Here is a 26,224-nt window from a genome sequence, read left to right on the forward strand (position 1 = left end):
GCGACCGATCATCTTCTCGATAGTTTCGCAGCGACATTTCGACACTCGATTCGGTGCCTTCCGCCGCACGGCCGACTTGAGCGAGAACGGATGCTCACCCAGCTCTTGTGTCGCCAAGTATGCGAGGCTGCTGACGTTAAGGCCAGCGAGTCCATCGCGGTGATCAATGGTGAGGCAAAAAATACAGAACTTGAGCCGATTTGATGCCGTGTTCCGCAATGAGGTCCTGCGGCAGGTACGGAAAATTCTGCGATGGCACAAAGACAAGCAAACGACGTCAACGACGCTTCGTCCCAAGTCCGGGAGAGTGGGCGCGACCTACGTCGCCCGGCAGCGGGGATCCTGACAGACTGAGCTCGTCCAATATTCTCCGCACGACACGGTCGATACGTCGAGCCACGGTGTGCTGCCCAGGGCTTGGTCGAACGCAGTCACTAGCGCCTTACTTCGGTCTCTGCCGAAGCCCTTGTTTACCTTGAGGGGTCCACTGGGCAAGACGTGAAGCACGCGTGTTCGGTTGGCGGAAGTTCGACGCAAAGACCAAGCTGTCGGTTTCCTGATCGCCGTTCGGACCATTGCGGAAGCACGACTTTGGTCCCTCTTCTTGCCAAGAGCCGCCGTTTCTTTCGATCGCAGTTTCGAGAGGTGCGATCCCTGTGAAAGAAACACCTGTCGCAGGATCGGACTCTTGACCGCAAGCACCTCTTTGGAAGGTTTGAGTCGGACGATCGAGTCTTTCGAATGAGCGAGCGTAGGCGCGCTGAGAGTCGCGATCGGCTGGGCCGTCGAGGACGAAGCAGGCAGAGAGGGCCGGTCGTCGACAAGGGAAGGCAAGCTCGTCGATGCTTCGAGAGATTCATCAGAGACCGATTTACGAGATGCTAGGAGACATATCGAAAGCGTCAGACTAGGCAGCACCATCGAATATTCTTAGATCGAGAGCGGACCTTGGAGTGCGTCTCCGAGTCGGGTGTCCACCGAGAACCGCGTCAATTCCGCGATCACTTTCGTTTCGTGACCCTCGGACGACTTGAACTGCCTCTGCCTCACGAACGCCCTTGATGAACCACTTCCGGTCAAATCGAGAAACGAAGTCGCGATGGCTTCAACTTGTCCGGGATCGTGCGCGACGAGGACGTGTTGCCGGTGGACAGCGGAAGACGAACTCGCGGCGGTCGATCGGACACCGGCAGTCTCGGCCTCGGCAAAGAAGGTCGAGGCGAAATCGAAGGCGCGTTTCGCTCTGTCCAATCCCTTTGCCTTCTCTGGTACTCCGTTGACGTACAAGTGAGGCGGCACACATTCGTAGACCTCGACCGGCTTGTCGAGTGGAGGTTCCCGAGTCATTCCGGTAGTCGTCGAGCCACTGGTCGGCGGAACGTGCGCGGACGACGGGCGGAATTCGATCTTGCCATCGTTCGATAGTTGGAACCGGGAGAGCACGAGCTCTTTCGTCTTTACTACCGCTCGAGAAGCTTGTCGGCGCCTTGGTTTCTTCTTTTGCCTTGCGGACTTCTCTTCTTGAGACAAAGTGCGCATCCTGCTCACCTCCTCCGTGAGTCGAGACTTGCTCATCTTTTCTACGGCCTTGAGCAACCCCGGATCGGAGTTCATCTCCTCCAGCAGTCGCGTTCGTGCAAGTTTCGTAATGTCGGCACCTGCACCAGAGTCGAAGAGCGAGCATCAGCACTCGTATACGAAACGAAGGTCACGCTGGTATGACTTGCCGCTGATTCCCTGGACCTTGGACCGTAGTCGCTGCCGGTGATCAATCGCGCCAAGATGCCATTCCGTCGCAGAGACTCCGATGTCGCCATTCAGGAGCAGCTGGCCATAGGTCGGTTTGAACAGATGATCCATCACGATTGCACAACCATGTACAAAGTCGACTTTGTTGAGACCGAGCGACTTGAACCCACGTCGCACCTTGCTGACCGTGACACTGACGACGTTTTCAACCGCGTCGGTCGGCATCAGGACGAGGAAAGGGCCATCGTGAGCAGCCTCTTTAAAGTCGACGCCCCTCCACTCGTGGAGTTCGGCAGAGACGAGCTTGTCCAGGTGACCAAGCTGACGTTTCAGAGTCGAATCGCGCTTGCCTAACCGCCGAAGCGTCTCGGAGGCGACTCGCTTGGGCTCAAAGTCCTTGACATCCTTCGAGGACGCGGTTTCACGTTTCAGACGTTTGGGAAACTTTTTGATATCGAGGTCTTCTTCGGCAAGGTCAGAATTGAAGTTGATCAGGTCCTCAGCGATCCGTCTCATCGCAAAGATGATCTTATCGTCCAGTCGAAAGTTTTCCGCTAGCATCGAATACAGCGTCTCGGCATTGAGCCAGATTGTTGTCGGAGCGAAGCGCTACTCACATTCTCGAGAGTGTCAATCCTCGAACGGGGCAAGAACGGGTAGAGAAACTCACAAAAGTCCTCTGTCGGAGCTGGGCGTGTCCCGCGACGACGACCATGAGATCCTTGAGGGCGTCCTTTCCCTTTTGATCTTGCTTCCAGGCAGGCTGACCTTTTTGGCTCTTCTGGTCCTTTGCACCAGTCGCCGCAAAGATCCATTCGCCGAGGGTCGCCGCCGTCGCGCCGCGTTCTCGCTCCTTTACCCAGGCTCGGAGATCCGCCTCGACCCAACGAACTGCCGACCCGATGTAGATCCCGATCTTGTCGACAGCGGTTGCGAAGCTTGCAGAGCCGATTGTCAGGGTCGGCGGCAGCTGCCAATCCAGGAGCAAAAGCCGCAAGTCGGATACGAGTTTAGCGATCTTCCGCGAGAGCCGGGCTGGATCTGCGTCTCCGGCGATTGGCAACGTTGCGATTGCTTCGCGAACGAGGCGCTTGACTGGCGGGCATTTCGACAGGTTCGCCAAGACCACTCCCTCGTCGGAGCTGAGCGCGTTGAGGGCGGCAAGGATCTCCGCATTGTCATTGCCGAAAGGAAGCGAAGAGGCATCGACGCGAAAGTACGACGGAAACTCGACGATCAGCTTTGCCAGGATCCAGTCGAATCGCTTGGCGTCGCTGCGAGTCGAATTGGCGATTGCGGTTCCAAAGGGCGACATGTTCCTCTGGTTGAACTCTGTCGTGTTGAACACCGCCGCAGCACCACGCGTACCGCTGTCTGCGGTCGCGGAAAGGTCGAGACCCTCGCGACCGTCTAGCACGATCGCTAGTCGGCAAAAAAAATCGAGCTGGCACACTCCTTAGATCAGTATCTGCAATTCGAGCTCGCGTGCACAGACAGAATGCTCACCGTGACGTTACCGCTGGTGTCGTTGCAAAGTTTCACCTCTGCACGAGTCAAATGACACCCCTGCACATATAGAGCCAGATCGTTCTGCAGCCCGTCCTTGGCGGCTCCAGACATCGTGCGCGGGACCGCCGAAGGGGTCGTCGCATCGTCTGCTTCCTCTAGCACGCCCGAATCGCGATTGACATCGAACCATTCGCGTAGGGTCAAAATGGCCGCAGCCCAATTTGTCATCCTGTTGCCGCCATCGAGCACCTGCACGAGATGCTGAGGCGCGAAACGAGCATAGAGCGAGATGACTCTGTTGATCAAGCCGACCTTTAATGGCATCTCGGCGACCTCGATTTGCCGGATCCAATGCAACAGGTTGGCAAACGATTTCCGGAATGTTGTGTCACCTGTGTTCCATCCGCAAATTGTGAGTCCGAGGTCTCGCTGCAGTCTCGTTGCGCAGAGAAGCAAAGGCGTACCGTCGACGATGAGGTTTCGGAGCACTCTTTCGCAAGCCGGCCTGCGAACGATGCATTGTTTCGCCTGCAACAGGTTCGGGAATCGCTTCACCTTCGGCTTCTTCTTGGTCTCCTCGGGCTCGCCGTCTTCGTTCTCACCAGCCTCGTCGTTCTGGCTTTCCTCGCCTCGATCTGTCGACTCGGGCTGAGTTTTTCCGTCTTTTGGCGCTTCTGGCTGGCAAGGGCTCGGCTGCGGTTCCACATTATTCAAGGTGACGTTTGTGGGGGCTTGCGTGCGACGACGCTTGCGAGGCGGACCGTTGTTGTCGTCTTGAGCGGCGGCCGGCGCCTTGAGACGAGCAGCTTCCTCGCGAAGCAAACGGAAGTATTCCGGTCCGTTCGCTTGGGATTTCATGCGGAATCCGAGCTGCCCCTTGATTGGACGCGGACAGTCGACGACATTGGTGATGCGATCGTCAAAGGTCAGCGCTTGTTGTCGACGCCTGAAAAGCACTCGGTGGCCGCGATCTCGTGGACGCCTCGATGGTGGACTAGTCGAGTCGTCGATCTGCATCGCATCCGATTGTCGGGACGCGAGCGCAATCTTGGCCTCTTCGACTTGGTCGTGGAGACCTCTTTTCAATTTCGAGAGGACCTCGCGCTTGTCGACGATCGCTCCAGAGGGTCTCCATCCGGCTTGAATCGTGACCGAACTCGACCAGGCGTTGAACGTCAACCTGGGTCGAGTGTTGGAGGAATTTTGCGAATGCCGCGAGACGATCGAGTCGAAGTGACGAGAGAGCGCATCGATCGAGGTGAACTTCTGACCGTCGATCAACTCTTGGGTCGTACCGCTTGTTTGAAGGTCGCGGCGTGCTTGACACCACGTCTTGCTCGACTTGGCGATTCGGTCGAGCTCGCCCTTTTCTGCGAGGCTTTTGTAGCCGACTCCGGTGATCCCACCGCCGGTGAAGTCGTTGCCGACGAATGCGGCGAGTCCGGCGGCGTGCCAGCGGTCTGTCCAGCCCATGGCGCTGTACAGAGATTCCACGTCGACTACGCGGATCTGCTTCGAACGCAAGGGGAGAACGATGAAGTCGGCTACGGTGCGGTCGGTGGAAACGATCGAATCGCTGTCCATCGACACGATGACCTTGCTCGCGTCGTCATGTACCTCGCCTGACGAGGGCACCGACCGTCGCACGATCTTGTCGACAACAGCCTCGTGCTGTTGCCGAGTCGTGGTCGAGTCGACTAGGACTGGGATGATGTAGTCGGCCTCCGTCTTGGCCACGACTTGATCGGCGAGCAGAAGAAGCTGTTCAGCTTCGTCCGCGATCCGGCAGTCCCATTCGTCTCCCGACTCGCGTAGCTTGCGCTGTGTGCAGGAGTTCAGTCAACATTCGCCATTCGCGAGTATGCGAAAGACCTCGTGACTTACGATAGCCTCAGAGTCGAAAGGGTCAAAGGGCGGAAAGGCGGTTTCGCGATCTGCGTCTGAGATTGAGATTTGGACAGGGGCTTCCTCCATTTGTTCCTCGCCGTCACCCTTGCCCTCTGCCTCGCTCGTGCTCTTGCCCTTGCCCTTGTCCGCTACCTCGCCCTCGCCCTCGCTCTTGCTCTTCCGGGCGACGCGCCGGCTCCTTCTCAGCTTCTTGTTCTTGGCTGCTGAGAGTCTCGCCTCGCTTTTCGTCTCAAGATCGAGACTCGTCACGACTTGCGAGCGGAGTCGACGCTCCAACGTCTCCTTCTTGGCCTCGGGACGAGCGTGCGGGTGGTCGAACGCGACGATGAAGTGGACGTCGGGACCGAACGACCTCGCCTTGAGCTTCAAAGACATGTTGATCATTCGTAGACGGGCGTATTCAAATTGCTGTCGGACCTCTTTGGGCGTGTCCGTGTGCAAACGATGTTCGAGTTGCTTGCGGATGCGCTCGAGCGCAGAGTACCACTGTCCTGAATCAATCGCAATTTTGCCGACTGATAGGAGCAGGCGAAAGAGTCAGCTGTGTCATGACGACATGACCCTCGGAGGGAAGTGGCCTACCGGGGGCGAGCGCATGGAGATCTCGTCTCTTGTTGATCCACTGAGCGACTTTGGGCTCGTCTTCGAGCTCGACGATCCACTCTTCAGTTTCGTCTTGATTGTCCAGGACCCACTTCTTGATGGCGGCCTCGCGCCGGTCCGCGGTCAGGTTCTGGATTTCGGGCTGTTGTAGTGCTTTCCGCTTCCATTGAGCTGCTCCGCCTTGCTGTTGGAGGTACGGGAGTAGTCGAATGACGCCCATGTCGAACAGATGAATCGAACGATTCTTCGTGCTTGAGCGGAGAAGATGTGAGCGAGATCCCGGGAGGCAAGCGGTGCGAGCGTGATCGGAAACTGCGAGATGGAGAGTGTGCTATGGAGGGCGAGGTGGTGTGTCTGAGCAAGGCAATGATCAAGAGTTGGTTGTCTCGATTCAGTAGTGGGACGTCAAAGTGGCGTCTGAACAGAGAGAAGCAGTAAGCCACGAGAAGAAAAATTCGTGTTCCCTTCCCGCTCTCAATTTCTTCTATCAGATAGATATTGCTACATTGCCAGAGCGATATCGCGAGCTACTGTCAAGCTGGGAAGAACAGTAAATAGCGAGTCCCCCGCCCCCAATACAAAGTCCAAAAACAATCACTTCAAGCGTAAGCGACGACATCAAGCAATTACGATCATTTCCCAAGCAAGCTAGCCCTGCAAACCATTCACCTCTTCCAAAACGGGACCGCGGTAGACTTGCAGAGCGACGAGAGCTAACGACAGGATCGTGCTGATCGACTACAGAAGGAATATAGCCTGCAGTTCACTTCGCACAGCCTACTTCCCCCAGCTCGACTCCACCAAGCGCTCGTGCACTCTTGAAATGGATAGTAGCTCCAGCTTAAATCGATGCGCGCTGTATTCGAGCCAAGTCGATACGAGCCCTGCACAAACTTGAAAAGGGCAAGCGCAATATTCCGACAGAGATGCCCACGCCTCTCGCGAACGTGAGCTTGTGACCACCTCACGCCGGGCAGGCAGGTCAAGTTGTTGCAGACAGCAAGATCGCGAAATGCAACTCTGACAGGGACTGCCGCGTTGCTGCTAGGCGTGGAGGAAGAAGGAGAGGCGTTCGAAGGCATGCTGCGTTGCTTGACGCAGTCTGGGGAAGCAGACGAGATTCGCCCGAGCGCACTTGCAGTCCAGAGTCGCCCTAGCCACGAACACCGACTCGCTCACGATCGCTGCAGAGAGTTTACAGGGCTCTGCTTGTATTGTCAGATTTGGCTACTCAGGTAGCGATAGAAGGTGCCGAATTGCAGCGGTTGAAGAGAGTGCCCAAAGGGGAGATTGAGAGCTATACGCATAGAAATGGGAAGAAGGGCGGGATGCTGCAGAACTGAGACAAAGACTGTAGTCTCAAGCGACATGGTCGATACAGCGCAACTGGAAAGGGAATTGTTGCTGGCTCACCTCGTGCTGACAGAGTCGTTTCGTGGCAGCAGAGCTTCTGAAGCGTGACCTTGTAGCGGGGGCTGAGACGAGGAGAAAGCCGGTCAGCTCGTCGCCCAACCAGAGTCCTGCAAAGAGCCGTGGTGTACATACTCGAAAGAGTTCTGTGCGAGTAGTCGGTCGAGCCCTGCAGATCGAGACTGAAAAACTCAGCTCATGGCTCGTCTTTGAGGATATGTAACGAGCGCGAGTGCCGTGCTGTGAAAAGTTCATACAGCAAACGAATAGTCGTACTGAGAGGTGCGGGTATGAGTTTGCACCAGTGCCTAGGTGGAATAGGGAGGGATATTGCAGCTGAGCGCGGAAGGAGAAAAGGCTCTCTGGCCGTGACGAAAGCGACAGGTGCGGCGAGGTTCAGCAAGTCGTTCTATTCGACAGAAGGAGTCTGAGGAATATGCAAGAGCTCACGAGCAGTCAGACGCTGGCAACACTCGACTCGGAACAGAGTTGTCCGAAAATTCGCACACTCCGCTTTCCGCTGCCTCAACGCCGCGCGAGGGAGATGCGTTCGTCCTTCCCACTCCGTTCCGAGTCGATTCAAATTCAGGGTCGGTCAGCTAGGTCGTAGACTGTTATCGGACACGCTGGAGGCGGGTCGAGGGGGGAGAGGCTGTGCGAAACGGGCAGCCGAAATCGCTATAGATAGCCAGAGGGGCGTGTGTCGTCGGTGCGGAATGGTCACGTTCGCGTATGCAAAAGGCGGGGAGACTGCGCGAGGGAATTATGCTCGTCCTTCTCAATTCTCCACAGGCGTCGTATCGACTTGGCTCAAGTTCAGGGATGGTCAGCTGAATCGCAAACTGCTATCGGCGTCAAGAGATTACGAGCGAGTGGTCAAGTCGAGGCGGGTTGAGGGGGTGCGCGATCGACGAGTGTCACTAGCGTCATTCGCACGAACCTCCCGTTCGGCGAACGTTCGCTCCTGTCTCTCCATGACTCGGCGACGGACAAACAGGAGCGAGGGGGAGATGAGAAAGCTGATCGATGGCGATTCTGCTCTTGCTTCCCTATTCCTCACTGCCCTCGAGCCGACCATGGCTCATATGGCAGTCTCAAACTATCGGCACTCGTGAGTCTTCTCTCTCTCGCTGTCTTTCCCCTCCTCCCCTGCTCCCCTCCTCCCGGTTCGCCTCTCTGCTGTCGCTGTCGTCATCGTCGTCGTCATCGCTGTCACCATTCTATCGCTGTCAGTCTTGTCGCGGCTGTAACTGACTCCTCTCCTCTCGCTCTCCTCTCGCTTGTCATCGCCCGCCCCTCTTCGCTCGTCATCGCTCGCCCGTCCTCGCTCTCCATCACGTACTCTCGCTCTCCATCGCCTACCCTCGCTCGCTCGTCACAATGTTATCCGCCTCGCATCTCACTCATCGGGCTCGCTCTAGTGTGTCACCTGCTCCCAACTAGCTTGATCTGTTCCGTTGGTGAGCTCTCTGTCGTGATCTCGTGCCCCTCCGCTCCACTGGCTTTTGACATCATCCTCTTCACCGTACTAACGTCAACGCTGGCGTCCGTCTCTTCAAGTCTCTTTTTCATTTTCTTCTGTTCTTCGCAAGTTTGCATTTCCCTTCTCTCGCGCCTTTGTTCGCCAACCGCTTCGAGATGAGCCTGGCTGATTCATTTCGTTTGTTTCCTTGGGCGAAACAGGTGAACATACCAACCTCGGACCGAGCTCCAAGCGCGAGGCGTGCGAAGCGGAGGTTGAGTCGTACTCCGTGATTGGCCGTACGTCGCCGTTCATCTGGTGCTGTATGACGAATGAGCACCTGACCCGTCCTTCGCATGCGGTCTAGATGGGGAATTTTCCTTCTCGCTGGCTTGCTGCCGGTGAGGAGCCCGCGGTGAGTCTCGCTCGGGTGATCAATCACCCTTTGCCACTCGCGCTGACACCCATGCACTTCAACTCGCGCACAGACTCCCACTGCCTAGCGCGATTCAACCCTGGAGTCTCCCCGGTGGTTTGGCTTTTTCTGTTTTTTGTTTTGTGTTTTCTTTCTGTTACCCTCTGTGCCCCCTCCCCCTTTCGCTCTCCTAACTTGGAGTAGCGCGCTCCCCTCACGGGGAGAAGAGTTTTTAACTTCGTAAGCTTTTTCGTCACTCTGAAAACCACACGAGATAATTACTTACATTGAATTACTTACATATTTAATTACCGAACCCTAGTCTTGAGCGAGCGCTCGTGTGCCACTGCGCCGCCAAAATTTATGATGTCAATACCCGTTCTCCCACCTGAGCTAGGCTATTTTCCGCTTTGCAATACGTAGAAGTTGCATCGAAATCTGCACATACTGCAGCTGCGTTAAGTCGCGCCGAAATGATCCGCGAGCGCATATCTCCGCGGCGAAGCCTGTCGCCTACTTCGTGCGTCGTGAAGGGGTGCTGCTGCTCCGGAGCAGATCCGTCGGAAGCCATGTATTTGATATGCGTATCCCTAGTATCCATGTGCGCGCCCGAGATCGATTGGAGCACTGCGGACATATGCTCCGGGACGGTCGTGCGGCGGTGCGCAATGCTCGCCACTCGAGACAGACCCCACTTGCACCCGCTGAGTCGCTGACCATGTAAAGCAGACAAACAGACAACAAATATGGGTCTGACGTACATCATGCTATGCTCTGAATTGCCCGGAACCTGAAGCTTCTTGAGGCTGAGAGCACATACTACGGTAATTACCGTAGCATGCTCACTCACCGTAATTCCTGTTTCACCCCACGGACGGGCACGACTGCCCACGCTCGCGCGCGAGGGCGGACCCCTTGAAGGGGCGTTAGCGTCGAAACGTGGTTTGAAATCAGTCCGAAACGCAATCGATCAGCTATGTCGAGGCGGTATACATACACAGCTGTAGACTGTGCTGTGAGCCGCGACAAGCAGCAACAAGGGCGCAATCCGACCAAGGAGAGGGAGGACAGGAGAAACTGAGAAGGTCGGAGGGACGACCACGCACGCGGCTCGTGCCGTCTGAATTGTCGTCACCGAACCGCACAAAATTTCTTGGGTCCCCAATTTTAGCACCCGCATTGCGAGCCGGCGCCCCGGCTCCCTGTTTCCTTCTCGCACGAGCGCGTCCTCCTTCTCTCCTCTCTCTGCTCCCCCACGCCACTTCCTCTCACTTCTCCTCTGTCGCCTGTCAGGGACTCTGAACAGCTGCCAGCATAGACACGACAAATATCAAACCAGACGTACCGCACAAAACAATGTCGGCATCCGAGAAGCACCCGATCGGGCCCTCCCACCCGATAGACCCCTCCATCGCTCGCCAGCGTGAACTCATTGCCCAGGAGAAGGCCAACAAAGGCACTGACGAGAAGCGCGAGCTCGCTGGAGAGGGCGAATATGCCCACAATGAAGACCGCAAGATCGCCAACGTCAACGCCGCGCTCGAGAACCCCCTCACCGGTATCTCGCATGAACGTCTCGAAGGTCAGTCTCACACCCGCTGTACTGTGCAATGCGCGCCTATCGAGAAGATGGCTGATTAGAAAAGAGGGGTTTGTGCGCGGCGAAAATTTCGGACAACAGCCATGGGTCGAGCGTTCGCGCAGGAGAAAGGACTCGGACAGTACGAGGAGGAGTTCGCAAAGGGTGCCCAAGTTGCCCAGGACCCGCTCGCATTCGAGTCCCTCCCCATGCTCAGTGAGGAAGACAGGACCGTGCTTCGGCGCGAAGTCGTACGTCTCGTTCTCGAATCCTTCATTTCTACAACTTAACTGATCAACGGATATGGATACAGACGCACAAATGGGACCACCCCAAGATGCTGTATTTCTTGGTCATTTGCTGCTCGATGTGTGCCGCTGTCCAAGGAATGGTCAGTCCCACCGCTCGTCTTGCCCGAGTTAGTCCAATCGAGCAGCCGTCTCACATTCTCGAAATTCGCAGGATGAATCGGTCACGAACGGTGCCAATCTCTTTTGGGCGCCCCAATTCGGCTTGAACACTCAACCCGGAGCCCCCGATTCGGGACGCAACGAATGGCTTCTCGGCTTGGTCAACGGTGCACCCTACCTCTGCTGCGCCGTAATCGGTAAGTCGGGACCAAACTCGATATGGTTCGAAACTGCAAATTGACGCGATTGTGATATCGATAGGCTGCTGGCTCACCGCCCCTTTGAACAACTGGCTCGGACGACGAGGTACCATCTTCTTGACTGCGACGCTGTCCGCGCTCACCTGTATCTGGTCCGGCTGCACGAACTCCTGGGAACACCTTTTCGCTGCTCGGTGAGCTCGAACCTCTTTGCCTTGACGCGCCCCTGTCTCTCCTCGAGACTTACCCTGTTGCTTCCTCGCAGTTTCGTACTCGGTCTTGGCATTGGTCCCAAATCGGCCACGGTCCCCGTCTATGGTGCTGAAACTGCACCTCCTCTCATCCGTGGTGCTCTCGTCATGCAGTGGCAGGTCTGGGTAAGCTCATTCTCGCTTGTTTACACGCGCTCCCACAAGCTAATTGTTGTATCGTATCGTATAGACTGCTTTCGGAATCATGCTTGGAACAGTCTCTTCTCTCGTCTTCTACCACGTGCCCGATCCGGCGACGCACATCACCGGACTGAACTGGCGGTAAGCGCTCACATTTCAATCTTTGTCGTATGCTGGATGAATGCTTATATGTCTCCGCGTAGCCTAATGCTTGGTTCTGCCGCTCTTCCGGCCTTCTTCGTCATGGCTCAGGTCTGGTTTTGCCCCGAGTCCCCCCGTTGGTTGATGTGAGTCTCTGATCAGCTCAGCCGCATGCGGACGAGGCTGATTCTTATCAAAATTTATCAGTGGTCGTGGTCGTTACGTTGAAGCCTACGATTCGCTTTGCCGCCTTCGTCACACCAAGCTGCAAGCCGCGCGTGACCTCTTCATGATCAATGCGTTGCTTGAGGAGGAGGCGAACATCGCTACCGGCAAATTGGCGATCGTGGAGCTCTTCTCCGTTCCTCGCAACCGCCGCGCTGCGCTCGCGTCCGGCATCGTCATGTTTATGCAACAGGTGAGCTGCTGTTATCTGACGTCCCCATTCTGAGTCAGTGTTGACTCATCCTCGTATTTCAGTTCTGCGGTATCAACGTTATTGCCTACTACTCCTCGACCATCTTCCGTCAAGCCGGTTTCTCCGAGATTTCCGCTCTCGGCGCGACTCTCGGCTTTGGCGCTTTGAACTGGATCGCCGCTGCACCCGCCATCTACACGATTGACAGTAAGCTTCAGATTTTTACCGATTTGGGGCTGTAGGATCGAACTGATTCAAGCTTTTTCCCGACGCAGCTTACGGACGTCGCACGCTTCTCCTCGTGACTTTCCCGCTTATGGCCGTTTTCCTGTTGATGACCGGAATGGCCTTCTTCATCCCTGACACGTCCAAGGCCCGCATCGCTGTTGGTATGTTACCGTCGCTCTTGCTACTGGCGAGAACGATTGCTGACTCGCTCGAACCATTCAGTTGCTCTTGGCATCTACCTCCACTGCATCGCTTACTCTCCTGGAGAGGGTCCCGTTCGTAAGTCGAGCAACTCTCCCTGGCTAGAGGGCAGTCTCGGACTAATAGTCTCGTGCGTTCTGCGTCGACAGCTTTCACTTACTCTGCCGAGGCTTTCCCTCTCTACGTCCGTGACGTTGGAATGTCTTTCGCCACCGCGACCACCTGGACCTTGTAAGCTGCCGAAGCTTTTCGAATAATAGCGTCGTAACCTGGACTGACTTTCTTTCGAAACATTCAGTAACTTCATTGTCGCTCTAACCTTCCCGCGCCTCCTCGGTGCGTTCAAGCCTCAAGGAGCGTTCGGTTGGTACGCTGCCTGGAATGTCATCGGCACGGTGCTCGTGTGGCTCTTCATGCCCGAGACCAAGGCGCTCACGCTCGAAGAACTCGATCAAGTCTTCTCGGTCCCGACCAAGAAGCACGCCGCCTACCACATTCGCCAGTTGCCGTACAACTTCAGGAGGTACATCCTCCGCCAGAACGTTGGACCCAAGGAGGAGTTGTACCACTGGATCACGCCCGAAGAAGCGCAACCCCACTCGCAATACGTCGAGCGCGGCGAGAAGCACGCCTAGGTAGCGCAGTTTGTCTGGTCCACCTCTCTGTCTCCTCTCTTGTTTGTTTGTGATAGCTAGCAGTACCTTCTTCCTCTCCCTCGCTCCCGATAGTTGTCGTTCCTACCGGTCCTATCCTACTTAGTTTACCCCGTCACTTTTTTGCGTTTCATCGACTCTGCGCCTGGTCGCACCGCTCGTTCCCCTTCTTTCCTCGCTTTCTTTTTTTGCTCGTCGTTCTGTGCCGCAATGCCACTAGTCTCCGTGATTCGCTCGTACCTGTTCTTCACCGCGAATACCGAGCGAGACGAATCTTGATGCGATGCCGCAATAGAATAAGATATGTAGAAGCTTTTCTAGGATGGTAAGGGTAATAAGAAAGTGGCGCCGGTGAGGAGGCGATGTAGATGTACAGTACTTACTTAATCCTCGCGCCCCGTCTCCCGTTCTGACACCACCCTCATTCGGCCCAAAAAATCGACCACTCACAACAGAGGACTTGATCGACTCTTCGTAGCTTCCCAGCAACCGCGACAAGCTTCTCATTAGAGCTTGCCAACTTTTTTGATCAACCCATTCGCTCATCACTTGCAACTCGCCACCCGTCTCACCTCTTTCGCTCGCAAGCTACCATGTCGGCAGAACCGCAGCAGCAACAGACCGAATGGAAGCCCATTGGAGAAACGGTTGGAGCGGGTGAAGTTCCCGTCGAAGTGATCGAATCGCTCTGCATGGAATGTCACGAGCAGGTGAGCAATTCTCGATCGCCAGTCATCTGACAGTGCCGATTTCCTGCCATGCTGACAAGGGCACCTTCACTCTTGTGCCAAATAGGGAGAGACGCGCATGCTCCTGACCGTCATTCCGTACTTCCGAGAAGTCATTGTCGTCTCGTTCCACTGCGATCACTGTGGCTACAAGAACAACGACATCCAGGCTGCGGGAGAGATCCAACCGCTCGGCAGCGTCTACACGGTCAAGTGCAACGCGCAAGATGACCTCGACCGACAACTTGTCAAGTCGGAACACTGCCTCATTTCGATCCCCGAGTACCAACTCCAGATCCCCGCCGGACGCGGACAGTTCACGACCGTCGAGGGAGTTTTGAGCGATACGATTCGGGATCTCGAACACGACCAGCCGCTGCGACGGATTCAGCACCCGGATTTGCACGACAAGATCGACGAGGTGATCCAGAAATTGAGGCTCATTGTGCCCGATCTCGACAAGGACGACACGCTCGACGTCAAGCCCGAACCGGTCGAACGGGGACCGATGCCGCACTTTACGCTCAAACTCGACGATCCGTCCGGCAACTCATTTGTCGAGACGCGAGGTGGACTCAACGACCCGAAATGGCGCAAGCAGGAGTATGGTCGGAGTAAAGAACAGGACAATGCGCTCGGACTCGCACATGACGAGACGCAGAGCAAAGAGACGAGTCACTACCCGGAAGAAGTTCTCTCGTTCCCCGGCGTGTGCTCGCTGTGCGGTTCGGAACTCGAGACGCTCATGAAGACGGTCAACATTCCTCACTTCAAAGTGCGTCACGATCTCTCGACTGAAAGAAAAGCAGTGCTGATTCCGATGCCCTCGTTTGAGCTAATTAGGACATCATTCTCATGTCGACCAACTGCCACGACTGTGGATACCGAGACACTGAAGTCAAATCGGGAGGCGCGATTGCCGAGAAGGGACGCAAGATCACACTGCGGGTGGAAGAGTCTGACGATTTGTCGCGAGATATCCTCAAGGTGAGCGATCACGATTGTGCATGGTCATTCAGGCCTGCAAAACCGTAACTTACGATCTCCTCGATGACTCACAGTCGGAGACTGCTGGACTTCACATTCCCGAGATCGACCTCGAGCTGAATCCGGGAACCCTCGGAGGTCGCTTCACTACCCTCGAAGGTTTGTTGAACCAGGTGTACGAGGAGCTCGACGCGAGTTCATTCGCCAAGGGAGACGCGGCTGCAGCAGCTGCTGCAGGCCAGCAGAGTGGCATGGACAAGTTCCTGGTGAACCTCAAAAAGGTGAGAGGCTCTCTTCGATTTCCTCTTTACTACTTCGCTGTCCCGCACGCGACGGGGCAGTTTTGTATCGTATACGAATACGAGAACTGACGCTCGCTCTGGTCGAGGTAGGCGATCAACGTCGAGATGCCGTTCACGGTCATCCTCGATGACCCGATGGCCAACTCGTTCATCCAATCGCTCTACGCTCCGGACCCTGATCCTCAACTTGACGAGGAGACTTACGAGAGAACGTACGAGCAGAACGAGGAGCTCGGATTGAACGATATCAAGACGGAGAACTATGCCCCCGAGGACGAGGCGGTCGAGGCATCGGCATAATTTTACATAGTTGCAACATACATTATTGAATCCGTACATCTGGATTCCCTTGGGGCGTGGACCGGTCCATCGCCAAAGTGCTCCCCTGACCGAAGCTTTCAGAGCTTGATGTGCTCGAACCCTCTCTCGACCAACGGGTTCGAGACGAGGCTGCTGTTGCGTACATACTCCGTACCGCTGTTTGCAGTACAATCACGAACCCACAATATGCCCATGCGTCTGAGAGAATGAGAGAGGCTCACCGCTCGCCCGCTTCGAGTCACGAGTTTCTCCGCACTTTTCCAAAGCGCGCGAGTTCGACGCGTACGACTCTGCACGCCCCGGCCGAGTGCATGGTCCCGGAACGCCCCTACAGCCCTCATCGACTCGCTTCTGCTTCGCCTTCCCGCCTGAAACGACCACTCTCGTCGCCTTCGTCGTCCGCTTCGAAACGTGCCAACAGCGAGGACCTGATGGATCAGGGACAAGTGAGCGACACGGAGGGGTCCTTGGGCGCATCTCGTCTCAATATCTCGTCGACACCGGCGTCACCTCAGTCGGTGACCGGTGCCGAATCGACGGAGGATTCACCGCCCGCGTACGATGACGTCTCGCGCCCATTCGCCGGGCCTCCGGGAGACACACAGCTCGACATCATCAAGGAGCTAAAGGCAGGCCTACTCGAAGCCGGCGACCCGTGGAACCTCGTGTCGAGGATCTGGTACCGGAGATGGATTACGGCTTGCTCGGGCACGGCCGAGACCAAGGACGACGACGCGTTGCTAGCGGTCGAAGAGGTCGGTCCGATGGACAACTCGAACCTCGTCCTCGAAGGAGGCCAGCTCAGGAAACCGCTCGTCGAGGGAGTCGACCTCGAGTTGCTACCGTCTGCCGCGTACGCGCTGCTGCGACAATGGTCAGTTGGACGTCTGAACATCTGAGCAGTCCGTAGCAGCCCTGCTCACATCGCTTCGAAAATTGGACAGGTACGGCTCGCTTGGACCCGACATCGAGCGCGTGGTCGTCTCGAGCGGCACGTTCGGCAGCGAGCGGGTCGAGTTCTACCCACCTTCGTTCCAGTTCTTCCTGTTGTGTCCGACCGATGGCGGTTCGAGCTCGCCCGTATCGATCCCAAACCTCGAAACCGCTCCGACCGTCTCGTTAGCATCCTCGACTCCGTTCTCTGCCTTGCAACGAGCAGCCGCAGAAGCCTTCTCGCTCGGAAGACCGGTCCGACTGTGGCGACTACCAGAAGCGGGCGACCCCGTCTCAGCCAGCGAAGGTCCCGCGTTTGTGCTTTCGGACAAGCTCAACGAAACGGATGTCGAACTGCTCGAGATCGATCCGGATATGACTCTCGATGATGCTCTCCTGTCCGACTCGGATTGTCGCATCGCCGTCGAGCAGCAGAAACCGAATGGGAGCTGGCTCGTTGACTCGGAAGCGGTTCTGCTGAGATCTCGCGCCTCAACTCGGGGCGCAACCCCTTCAACCGATCCTGTCCAAGCGACTACCTCGCCCGAGAAGAAGTCTCGCAATCTGTTCTCGAACGGCTGGTCGTCAACACTTCACAAGCCAAAGTCGAATGGAAACTTGTCAGGCGCAGCAACCCAATCTCAATCGGGCACGACCGTCAATGCGAAAGCGAGTGGTAGCGGAACTTCGGGGCTCATCAGCACGCTCACTGGTGCTCTCACGAGAAGCAAAACGGGGCCAGCCAAGGCGGGCCAACGAGGACTGGTTGGATTGTCAAATCTTGGAAAGTAAGGCGACATCCTCCGCTCACTTTGGCCTGGGCTCGGGCTGATCAGCTTGCGGTCACAGCACGTGCTTCATGAACTCTGCGATCCAATGCATGTCCAACACAAAAGAGCTCAAGGACTACTTCCTCTGTTAGTCGCTGTCCCATATTGCGCTGCCTCTACGCATCTCCTGACACGTTCCTGTGGTGCTTAGCCGGTGCATACAAGAATGAGCTCAATCCGGACAACCCACTTGGAATGCGCGGTCAAGTCGCCGAAGCGTTTGGTCAACTGATCGAGCGCATGTGGCACGGCTCGGGCAGTTCGGTCGCTCCGCGCGAGTTCAAGCAGGCCGTCGCTCGCTTCGCGCCACAATTCTCGGGATACGGGCAACAAGACTCGCAAGAGTTGCTGGCATTCTTGCTCGACGGCACCCATGAAGACTTGAACCGAATCCTGAAGAAACCGGGAACTTCCGCTCCGGATTGGGAGGGAGGAGGAGACAAGGAGCTCGTCGAGATGGCCAAGACATGCTGGGACCAATACAGGAGTCGCAACGACTCTGTCGTTGTCGACCTGTTCCAGGGACAGTACCGCAGTACAGTTGTCTGTCCTGATTGCGACAAGGTGTGTTCTCTGCGCCAAATTGGACGAGACACTGGCGCGATTGTTGACGATACTGTGTTCGACAGGTCTCGATTACGTTCGACCCTTTCATGTACGTGACGACCAACCTGCCAGTCACAAAGAAATGGAGCGGTACCGTCTATGTTGTGCCGCTCGATCCCAGCAAAAAAGTCATCTCGGTAAACTTTCCTCCCTTTGACAGTCTTGCGCAAAGTCTCAGTTCTGACGATCACTTGCTCAGCTCGAAATTGAAGTGCCAAAGAACGGAACTGTCAAGACATTGAAGAGCTGTGTTGGCAAGGTTCTTGATATGGAACCCAAGTCTGTAAGGCTTCATCCCCCGTTCTTTCCCTAATCGGGCCAAAGCTGATCTTCACACGTTCTCGCAAACAGCTGGTTGTGGCTGAAGAGTGGCATAGCAAGTTCTTCAAGGAATGGCCGGACGACGACATGATCACGGAAATCAATACGAAGAACGACAAAATTATCATCTACGAGACTACTGGCACTCTTGCTCAGCCTCGATTCCGCAAGAACAAAACTCCTGCCGCCCCCGCGGACCCAAATGCGCCGATCATCCTAGTTGTCTTGCATAGGAAGATTGCGCCCAAGACTTCCCGGTTGACGTTTGGAGTCAGCGGAGGATCAGAATACCTGGCATCCCCCTTTGTCCTCTCGTTGACACCTGACGAGGCTTCGACGGTCGAAGGTATTCAACGAGCGTTGCTCCGACAATATTCGAGGGTCACGAGCCAGGGCGATGAGCTTCTGGAAGCCTTTGATAAAGGCCTTGCAGCTTCCGCTGGAGCTGGTGCGGACGCACCGACAACTGAGCTCGCCGACGATGCTACCGCCGGTTCTACCCCTGCCGACTCCGCCATGGACGTGGACGAACTACCTCCCGCGCTCGACTCGGTGTCGTCCTCCTCCAGCATTACCCTCGCAGCTTCTACGTCTTCCCAGGTTCCCGAACCTGCGCCTGCGCCTGCCGCATCGACCGCTTCGCGTCCTCTCTTTACGATCAAGGTCAGCAAAAATCGACGGGATCCAACTGGCCTCCCGCTCAACCAGAGCGCTTTCCAGGCCGATGAGGAGACTCTCGAGGAACGCCTCGAGACCGTGCGAGCCGCCACGCGCCTGGTCAGCGAAGATTACGACGACATGTTTACCGAGTCGACTGAATCGTCACCAAAGGAACCAAGAGTAGAGACGGCTTCGGAGAGCGCGGCTGAACCCGCCAAGTCTGCACCGCCTGCAGCATCCATTCGTCCGATCCTTCGCACAGGAGACTACGTCGTGGCGGAGTGGGATCCCTCAGCGTACGATTATTTCTTCTCGGAACAGGCGAGCCGATGGGAGGAGGTGGAAGAGGTGGTCGACCCGGCTCTCGCCGTTCGCAAATCACTTGGCAAGCAGAAGCAGACGATCACCCTCGACCAGTGTTTGACCGAGTTCACGAAGGAAGAACGCCTCGGAGAGGAAGACATGTGGTACTGCTCGGCATGCAAGGACTTCAAGCAAGCAACGAAAAAGGTCGAGATATGGAAAGCGCCCGACGTGCTGGTGTTTGCGCTCAAGCGATTCAGTTCGGGTCGATACACGCGTGACAAGATTGACGATTTTGTCGACTTTCCGCTCGAGGGATTCGACATGGAACCGTTCGTCGAAGGCGACAAGGTCGAACGCCGGTTGGCCGAGGAGATGGGTGAAGGAAACGCGCCGGCCATCTCCGAACCCGATTCACTCCTGTACGACTTGTACGCCGTTTCGAACCACTTTGGCGGTCTCGGAGGCGGACATTATACTGCATTTGCGAAGAACCCCGACAACAACAAGTGGTACGACTTTGACGATGTGAGTCGAATTCCGAGTTCATCGTTCCGTAATCTGAACAAGCTGACTCGTTGCGGAGTGTCGATCAGTCGCGCGTCTCGCCTCTGTCAGACCCGACTCGCGCTGTCTCCTCTTCTGCCTACCTCCTGTTCTACCGTCGTCGCACTGCTCGTCCTATCGGAGGCGCGAAATCGATTTCGGCGGTCGAGAGCGCGATCCAGTCCCGGCAGGCGTCCGCAGCACCATCACAGGTTCCTTCGCTCATGCCGTCGCCATTCGGTAGTACGGACAACCTTGCCTTGCCCGATCCAAACTCGTCCGTCATGCCCGGGACTTTTGATTCGACAGCACACTCTCATCGATTTGCAGGCATGTTCACACCGGCACAACGAGGTGACGACGAAGATGACGATGAGGGTTCGGTCAAGTCGAACGAACCTGCGAGCCCGAGAAGTTCGACGCATGGAGACGCGTTCGATCGGTGGAACCCGACTCCCCCTGACTCTCCGCAACCAGGATCGTTCCAACTCGAGACCGAACCGCAACCGCAACCCGACACTGTGCAAATGGAGCAAGTTCGGAACGACAAGCTCAATTTGAATCCCGGTACTGGCCCGCTAAGCGACATTGAATAGGCGGCTCAAGAACGAAAGAAATGAACTTTTTCTGGTTGGGCTTTGGCGCCTCCCTCTATTTCTTCCTTACCTTTGCCGATACTTGGGATTTCTGATCGTAGCAAGGCAGCTTCAAAGAGCAGCCGGTAGACCAAGATCATTCGATTTGCAAAACTGTCAAACCCGACTATCTGGGCAGTACTGGGCTATGTAGGCAAGCGAGAGGATTCTTCAAAGAGATGGCGGATCCGACACTTTGACTTTCTTCTCTTCTTGCTCCGTCGATGGTTCCTCTGCTTTCCTCTTTCCATTCTGCTCCTCCACTTCGCTTGTCTTGCCTTCCGGTCGTGCCTGCTCCGACGCGGGGGCTGGTGTTGGCTTCTTCTTCTTCTTGACGAGCGAGTTGAGATCGTTGACGGGTGCAGACGTCGAGCCGGCTGGAGCAGCTCCTGTAGCGGAACGCAAGAACGATTCGAGTGCGAGATCTGAAGCGCTCGGAGCCGGTTCTGTCGGCACCGTCTTGAGGTCTTCAATCTGTTTGGTCGCAATGATTTATTCCAGAGGAAGCGTAGTCAGCGAAATGCGCGACTTTCTCTTCGGTCGGCTTGTTGCTGTAGATCAGGAAAACGAACCTTGTTGTCGACATCTCCCAACAATTCGTTAATGTCGACAATCTCTCTCTTGTCCTTGTCTGTCTTGTTGTCGTCCGGTTTCGATTCGAGTTGTTGCAATCTCAGAACTAGGACAGATTTCGCCTTCTCGGCGTGACTGACGGCGCGACCGATTTGGTTCGGAAGGAATTCGAGTGCGAGTGCGATCAACATGTGATGTTGAGACAATTGTCGGTCCGAAGGAGGCAAGATTTTGGTCAAGATCGACAGAGCCGAAGAGTATTCCTCGACAGCATTCTCGAATTGTTCTGCAGCGACATAGCGAAGAGTCGGAACCAGCGCTCCAAATCCTCAGCTGACAAGGAGGGGAGAGAGCAAGAGTACTCACCACTCTCGGTTGCGACGTCTCCAAGGAGTTTGTGCACGTCTGCGAGTTTTTCTTTGCGAGTACGTCGCTCCTGCACTTTTACCGGTTTGCGTTCATTGTCGTCCTGCAGTTCCGAGATGAGTTGATCGAGGTTGTCGATTTCGAGTTCGAGCGTCTTGCGGGCAATATCGAGTACCTGGAACGCGGCTTCGAAATCATCTTCATCGTCTTCCGGTCCGTCCTGTTCTTGCGGGTTCGGTTCTTCTTCCTCGTCGTCTTCGTCTTCTCCATCTCCACCAAAGTGGAACGCGGTGCTAGAAGGCCCAGCAGTCGCGTTCGCATTCGTCGACGATGCGGCAGAAGCGGAGCCAGCAGCTGGTTCGAGGGAAGGAACCGCGCCTGCGGGAGGATTCGAGCCGAGTACTGCTGTCTGTTCGATCGCGTTCGCGAGGAGCGCTTTACCGTACAGGACGAGGGCGTCGACATTCTCGATCGAGAGTTCTCCATTCTGCTCGGTACTGTGTTGCGGAGACCAAACCAACTCAGTATCCTTGCAACGGGGAACTGGAACGAGGGAGAAATTCTTGGACGTACAGGGCTTCGACCGCGTACGAGAGTGATTCTGACGCCTGTGCATACTTGGACAGAGCGAGGAATCGGATCCCTTGTGCGAGATGGTCTTCGGCCGAAGTTGGTTCAAGTTCGACTTGGGGCGAGTCGGCGGGCGTTGGAAGTGAGCTATATATTTGCGCTGATATCCTCAGTCAAGGTTCTGTGTTTAGATTGAGGGCGCAGACTCACTCTGCCATGGTTGTGCTGACGCGTCGAGATGATGAGACGAGAGAGCACTTTAGCCCGCTCGACCGACGACGCGCGTCGCGTCTTCACAATTATTTCCGCGCGACCTTGCATTTTCCCTAGCCCATGCTAAATCTTTTCCCTAGGCGCTTTGTTGGATGTAGTTCTTACTCTTTACAGTTACAAAAGCGAAAGAATTTTGTTTTACACCTGTGTTACCGGATTCGCATCCATCTCCCGGCACAGTATGCGCAACTCTTGATCCCTTCGAGCATCCGATTGATCCGATCGTGCTGCGCTCCAGCTCCCCCCGAACCCGTTCCGACTTTGACGAGCGCCTTGCGATGACAATCTACGCAGGTCCTGACATCGGTCCTCGAAATGACGGCGAGCGTGATCGAGCACCTCTCTGTGGAGCACAAACGCGATGAGCCTTCCAAAACGTTTCACGAATGAGAGAGGAACAGATTCCGAGACTCACCCCAAGTATGTCCATTGAGACACACCCCTTGACGCACGTGCGCGAGTGGGATCAATTGTCGGCACGCTGGGCAGTCGAGCACAGATTCGAACGCAGTCGAAAGTTGTCCAGCATCATCATTCACTGTGTCACGTTTTCGTCCTTGCGTTTCCCCCCCTGATTGTTCTTCCGAGGTCGACTCGACTGGATCCAGGGATATGGAAGGGAGAGCCGAAGAAGCGAGGAGTATGGTCGAGAGGATAGGTTTCTCTTGCTCTGATGAGCAGTATCGAAAGGAGACTTTGATCAGCGCCCGGCCGCCGCATGTTGCCCGTAGCCTTGAGACGCGAGTAAAAGCTTACCTGAAAGGTTTCGAGTTTTGCTCAGAACGCTTGCAAGGGTTCCAATGACCGACCGAAGCAGTTCCCGCTCGATCGCTCGTCTTGTCTGCTCTACTCGATGCTTGCACCGTGATGACAAGTTCGGTAGAATCTGTTTCGACGGCCAAAAAGTGAGATTCCCCTTTCGTCACATCCAGCACGGTGGGATCGTCAAAATCGAGTGAGTGATCAGAGTTGAGCTTACCGCCAACCGTTCGATAATACAATGCCTAAGCCTCAAGCCTTCAATCAGACTCGGTCCAAACAACGCGCCTGCTACTCTCGCCTCGATGGGAACGTCTTCCCCGTCTTCCCCCTGCGCTGAATCATGTGCGGCTACTGGGAGTCGACCTAGTAAGTCGATGAGCTGAGAAACAAAGTCCTCGGAATCGGCGTGTATTGAAAGCGAATTCAAAATCGGCAGCAAAGACTGTGATGGCGGGAGTCCCAACTCTGTTTTGATTTGGCCTTTAGGGTCAGCTTATTTGAGAGAAAAATCCGAACGAGCGCAGAAGGAATAACGAACCCGTCGGGTCGGTTCGATTGAGCGCCTGTTCAATCCGACTTAGAAGCGAAGCTTGAAGCGATTGACCTCGCAAGTTGACCACGGCGAAATGAGTCTTGACTGTTGAAGGGGCTAACCACGTAAAGAAATCGGGTCTCGCACTCCTGCAAAACCCCATGAGAGACGTACTCAGTCCATTGAGCATAGAGAGAATACATCGAGAGGAAAAGGATTCACTGAAAGATGAATGCAACCTCGTGTCCATTGTGACGATCGAGTTGAATCACGCCAGACATGTTGCACCCATCGTGTTTGCCCCATTTGCGACGTGGATTAGCGGAAGGCTCTTCGCTCTTCGATTTTTGGTTCGTCCCGTTCAGGATCGTATCGTACACCTGCCTCATAGTGGCCGTCAGGCGTGATGAGGGAGGGATATAAGTAGGAAGCGTCGAGTCCAATTCGAGATCGTAGATCAATCCGCAAGCGAGCTGGACCTGCAGCGAAGTAGATTCCGGATCAAAAGTCAAACCTATGTTACGAACAGTGTCTAGTCAGCGTATCCCTTCTCTCCAATCGAAAATAAAGAGGGGATCTAAGCCATACCGCAACAATCAGACCAGTTCGTACTACCTGCCCATCCGCCAACAAACCCTTCAGAAGGTGGTGCGAGCTCGAGTTCTCGATTCTCCATAATCGAAAGAGCGCCTTGTTCGCTTTGCTCGAAAGTAACTACGTTGACCGTTCCGAGTTTTGTGTAGACTATTTGTCGATTTTTCCCATTGTCGCGCCACAAAAACTGACTGACACTCCTCCGGTCTCCATCAACGACGACCTCGAGACATGGAGATGCTTCGACTCGAATAGGTTCGACATCCTGCAGTGATGGCTCTTGCTCGTGACGAGGTTTGCTCATTGGAACCTGCTGAGTAATGGTTGCGACCCAGACTCGACCGTCCGAATCTCCTATCGCCAAATCCATTGCGTACTCCCCTGGCAGAAATTCCCGTAATGATGGCTGATTCAGTTGTTGTCTCTGATAATCCCAAGAGTTCAGGACAAGCGGTTGCACTTACGATCGTTGTGTGTGGATTGAGACCATTTCGAAGACCATTGCAATGACGAGATCCAATTGACGTTGGCCGTTCCGTCTCCCGGTCTGAACCGCATGAGACACTGCGTTTGTTTCTCTTCGTATCTGGAGATAGAAAGAAAAAATGTCCGAGAAGACGTGATTGAGACTAGCAATGAGTTGCGTCCATCGACAGAGATGGAAAACAACTGACCTCCACAGACTGATCTCGCCACTCCGATGACCGACTGCCAGGATCGATCCATCTAGTCCTCTAGTTGCTCGAGATGGTAGAGGTCCTGACCAAGCGATCGCTGGGCGGAGGAAACGAGGTAAAGTGAGTATCCATGATGCCCATCTATTCTGTCCCCTGTGATTTCAATCCACACTCACATGACGTTTGGGCTCGAGTAACGAGGTGTGCCACTTGACGCCGAATACGACTGGTCTGAGATCTCGCTTCAGAGACCTCTGGAGTGGGCCGTATGCGCGAGATGCTTGGGTCAGAGGAAGCAAGATAAAGACGGGGTTCCGAGCAGGTAGGACCCACGAGGATTGACGATTTGTTCGATCATGGCGGACGTGAGGTCAAAGGACTGTAACAGAAACGGATGTGTAAGGGCAAGGTTTGAGAGAGGCAAGGTAGTAAGGCTGAGTACCTCTTGCCATTCGCCTCGAATCGTATCTTTGACAGGCTCAAACAGGAGCACTTGAGCATTCGTCGTCAAGGTTGCCAACACGCACCTGCGAGCGAAAGAGAAAACGTCAGCGACATTGACGCGCAGCACGATTGATTGTCACAGAGGGGGCAAAACTTGCCCGCCGAGTTTCGAGATTCCGGTGGGAGAGAACGCGGCCGACCTCCAGTGGGTATCGATTTGTCCCATCGTGGTCACTTCGGAATCTGAAAAAGCGAGGTATTCCGAGGTCAAGGCGAAGCCAGATAGCTGTTGTTCTTGAAGGGGGACTGACCATCGACCCAATCACCCCATTTGATCGTGTTCTTCTTGTCAACCTTGAGGAGGGTCTGGACAAAAGACCACTTTGGGGGCGCAGATTCGGTCGCGGACGGAGAGATGTGCCGAGTCTGTTTCCCTTTCCCCTTGGAATTTGCTTTGGATGCAGTCGACTTGGGTTGGAATGCACTCGAAGTCTCGGGCGGTTCGAGGGAGCGTTCGAGGGCGGGAGCGAGTCGAGCGGTCTCGAGACGCCGTGCGGGTATGTGAGCGTTCGGCGGTAGGAGTACAGACAGGCTTCGAGAGATAGACTCACGAGGAGATGCAGCTCGTCGCGAGTGACCAGGGCGTATTGACCGTCGTGGCTGTGGACGAGTGCGGTGGGCGATGCACTCAGCGGTGAATACGGCACGGTCGAGCTGCCATAGAGAACTGGCAGCGCAGGTGCGTCTACCATCGCCTTCGATCAGTCTCCTGGTGTTGTGCCGCGTTCGTTGAGCGGCCCTGGAAGCGAGAGATGATGAGACTCGGAAAGATGTCCGAAAACAACGCGGACTGCGGCGCGCGTTCGACTCGCCCGAATTTCGAAGCCTCGTCGCGGTCGCTACGTTGCGCTCGTACCTCTTTTGTCACTCTCGACTCAAGGTGAGCTGGCGCACCCCCTTTCCTCTCGAATCGCCGAGTACCC

The 26,224-nt window shown here is 55.5% G+C and overlaps 6 protein-coding genes across 6 annotated transcripts; 3 read left to right on the forward strand and 3 right to left on the reverse strand.

Moving 5' to 3' along the window:
- Positions 1-318: 318 nt before the first annotated feature.
- Positions 319-5,989, reverse strand: JCM15063_000245 (uncharacterized protein; the record flags this gene model as incomplete). The annotated part of the gene is made up of 9 exons (XM_076676363.1): positions 319-881; positions 948-1,460; positions 1,549-1,658; positions 1,724-2,358; positions 2,420-3,193; positions 3,256-3,650; positions 3,723-5,079; positions 5,143-5,681; positions 5,749-5,989. 9 exons carry the CDS (start codon positions 5,987-5,989, stop codon positions 319-321), a joined length of 5,127 nt encoding a protein of 1,708 aa, XP_076536344.1.
- A 4,423-nt stretch (positions 5,990-10,412) lies between these two features.
- On the forward strand, positions 10,413-13,260 carry JCM15063_000246 (sugar porter family MFS transporter; the record flags this gene model as incomplete). Its single annotated transcript, XM_076676364.1, has 14 exons — positions 10,413-10,638; positions 10,738-10,886; positions 10,949-11,026; positions 11,098-11,242; positions 11,307-11,439; positions 11,511-11,622; positions 11,687-11,778; positions 11,841-11,924; positions 11,986-12,196; positions 12,259-12,403; positions 12,472-12,585; positions 12,647-12,703; positions 12,775-12,856; positions 12,924-13,260. The coding sequence occupies 14 exons, from the start codon at positions 10,413-10,415 to the stop codon at positions 13,258-13,260; spliced, it is 1,965 nt and encodes a 654-aa protein (XP_076536345.1).
- A 611-nt stretch (positions 13,261-13,871) lies between these two features.
- Positions 13,872-15,595, forward strand: ZPR1 (zinc finger-containing protein ZPR1; the record flags this gene model as incomplete). Its single annotated transcript, XM_076676365.1, has 5 exons — positions 13,872-13,988; positions 14,074-14,781; positions 14,850-14,993; positions 15,068-15,274; positions 15,386-15,595. The coding sequence occupies 5 exons, from the start codon at positions 13,872-13,874 to the stop codon at positions 15,593-15,595; spliced, it is 1,386 nt and encodes a 461-aa protein (XP_076536346.1).
- A 332-nt stretch (positions 15,596-15,927) lies between these two features.
- UBP12 (putative ubiquitin-specific protease UBP12) lies at positions 15,928-20,411 on the forward strand (the record flags this gene model as incomplete). The annotated part of the gene is made up of 8 exons (XM_076676366.1): positions 15,928-16,490; positions 16,561-17,337; positions 17,399-17,466; positions 17,531-17,943; positions 18,009-18,122; positions 18,185-18,268; positions 18,337-19,797; positions 19,866-20,411. The coding sequence occupies 8 exons, from the start codon at positions 15,928-15,930 to the stop codon at positions 20,409-20,411; spliced, it is 4,026 nt and encodes a 1,341-aa protein (XP_076536347.1).
- Positions 20,412-20,621: 210 nt separating this feature from the next.
- Positions 20,622-22,177, reverse strand: HIF1 (Hif1p; the record flags this gene model as incomplete). The annotated part of the gene is made up of 5 exons (XM_076676367.1): positions 20,622-20,924; positions 21,023-21,309; positions 21,390-21,886; positions 21,963-22,106; positions 22,170-22,177. The coding sequence occupies 5 exons, from the start codon at positions 22,175-22,177 to the stop codon at positions 20,622-20,624; spliced, it is 1,239 nt and encodes a 412-aa protein (XP_076536348.1).
- A 204-nt stretch (positions 22,178-22,381) lies between these two features.
- Positions 22,382-25,993, reverse strand: JCM15063_000250 (uncharacterized protein; the record flags this gene model as incomplete). The annotated part of the gene is made up of 15 exons (XM_076676368.1): positions 22,382-22,575; positions 22,648-22,902; positions 22,989-23,118; positions 23,212-23,459; positions 23,533-23,675; positions 23,749-24,040; positions 24,115-24,501; positions 24,585-24,706; positions 24,795-24,894; positions 24,974-25,051; positions 25,131-25,176; positions 25,240-25,324; positions 25,400-25,484; positions 25,553-25,781; positions 25,853-25,993. 15 exons carry the CDS (start codon positions 25,991-25,993, stop codon positions 22,382-22,384), a joined length of 2,535 nt encoding a protein of 844 aa, XP_076536349.1.
- Positions 25,994-26,224: the final 231 nt, after the last annotated feature.

Source organism: Sporobolomyces koalae (genome assembly GCF_050403365.1).
Source record: "Sporobolomyces koalae JCM15063 DNA, S_koalae_JCM15063T_v1_ctg4, whole genome shotgun sequence".
NCBI classification, from domain to species: Eukaryota; Fungi; Basidiomycota; class Microbotryomycetes; order Sporidiobolales; family Sporidiobolaceae; genus Sporobolomyces; species Sporobolomyces koalae.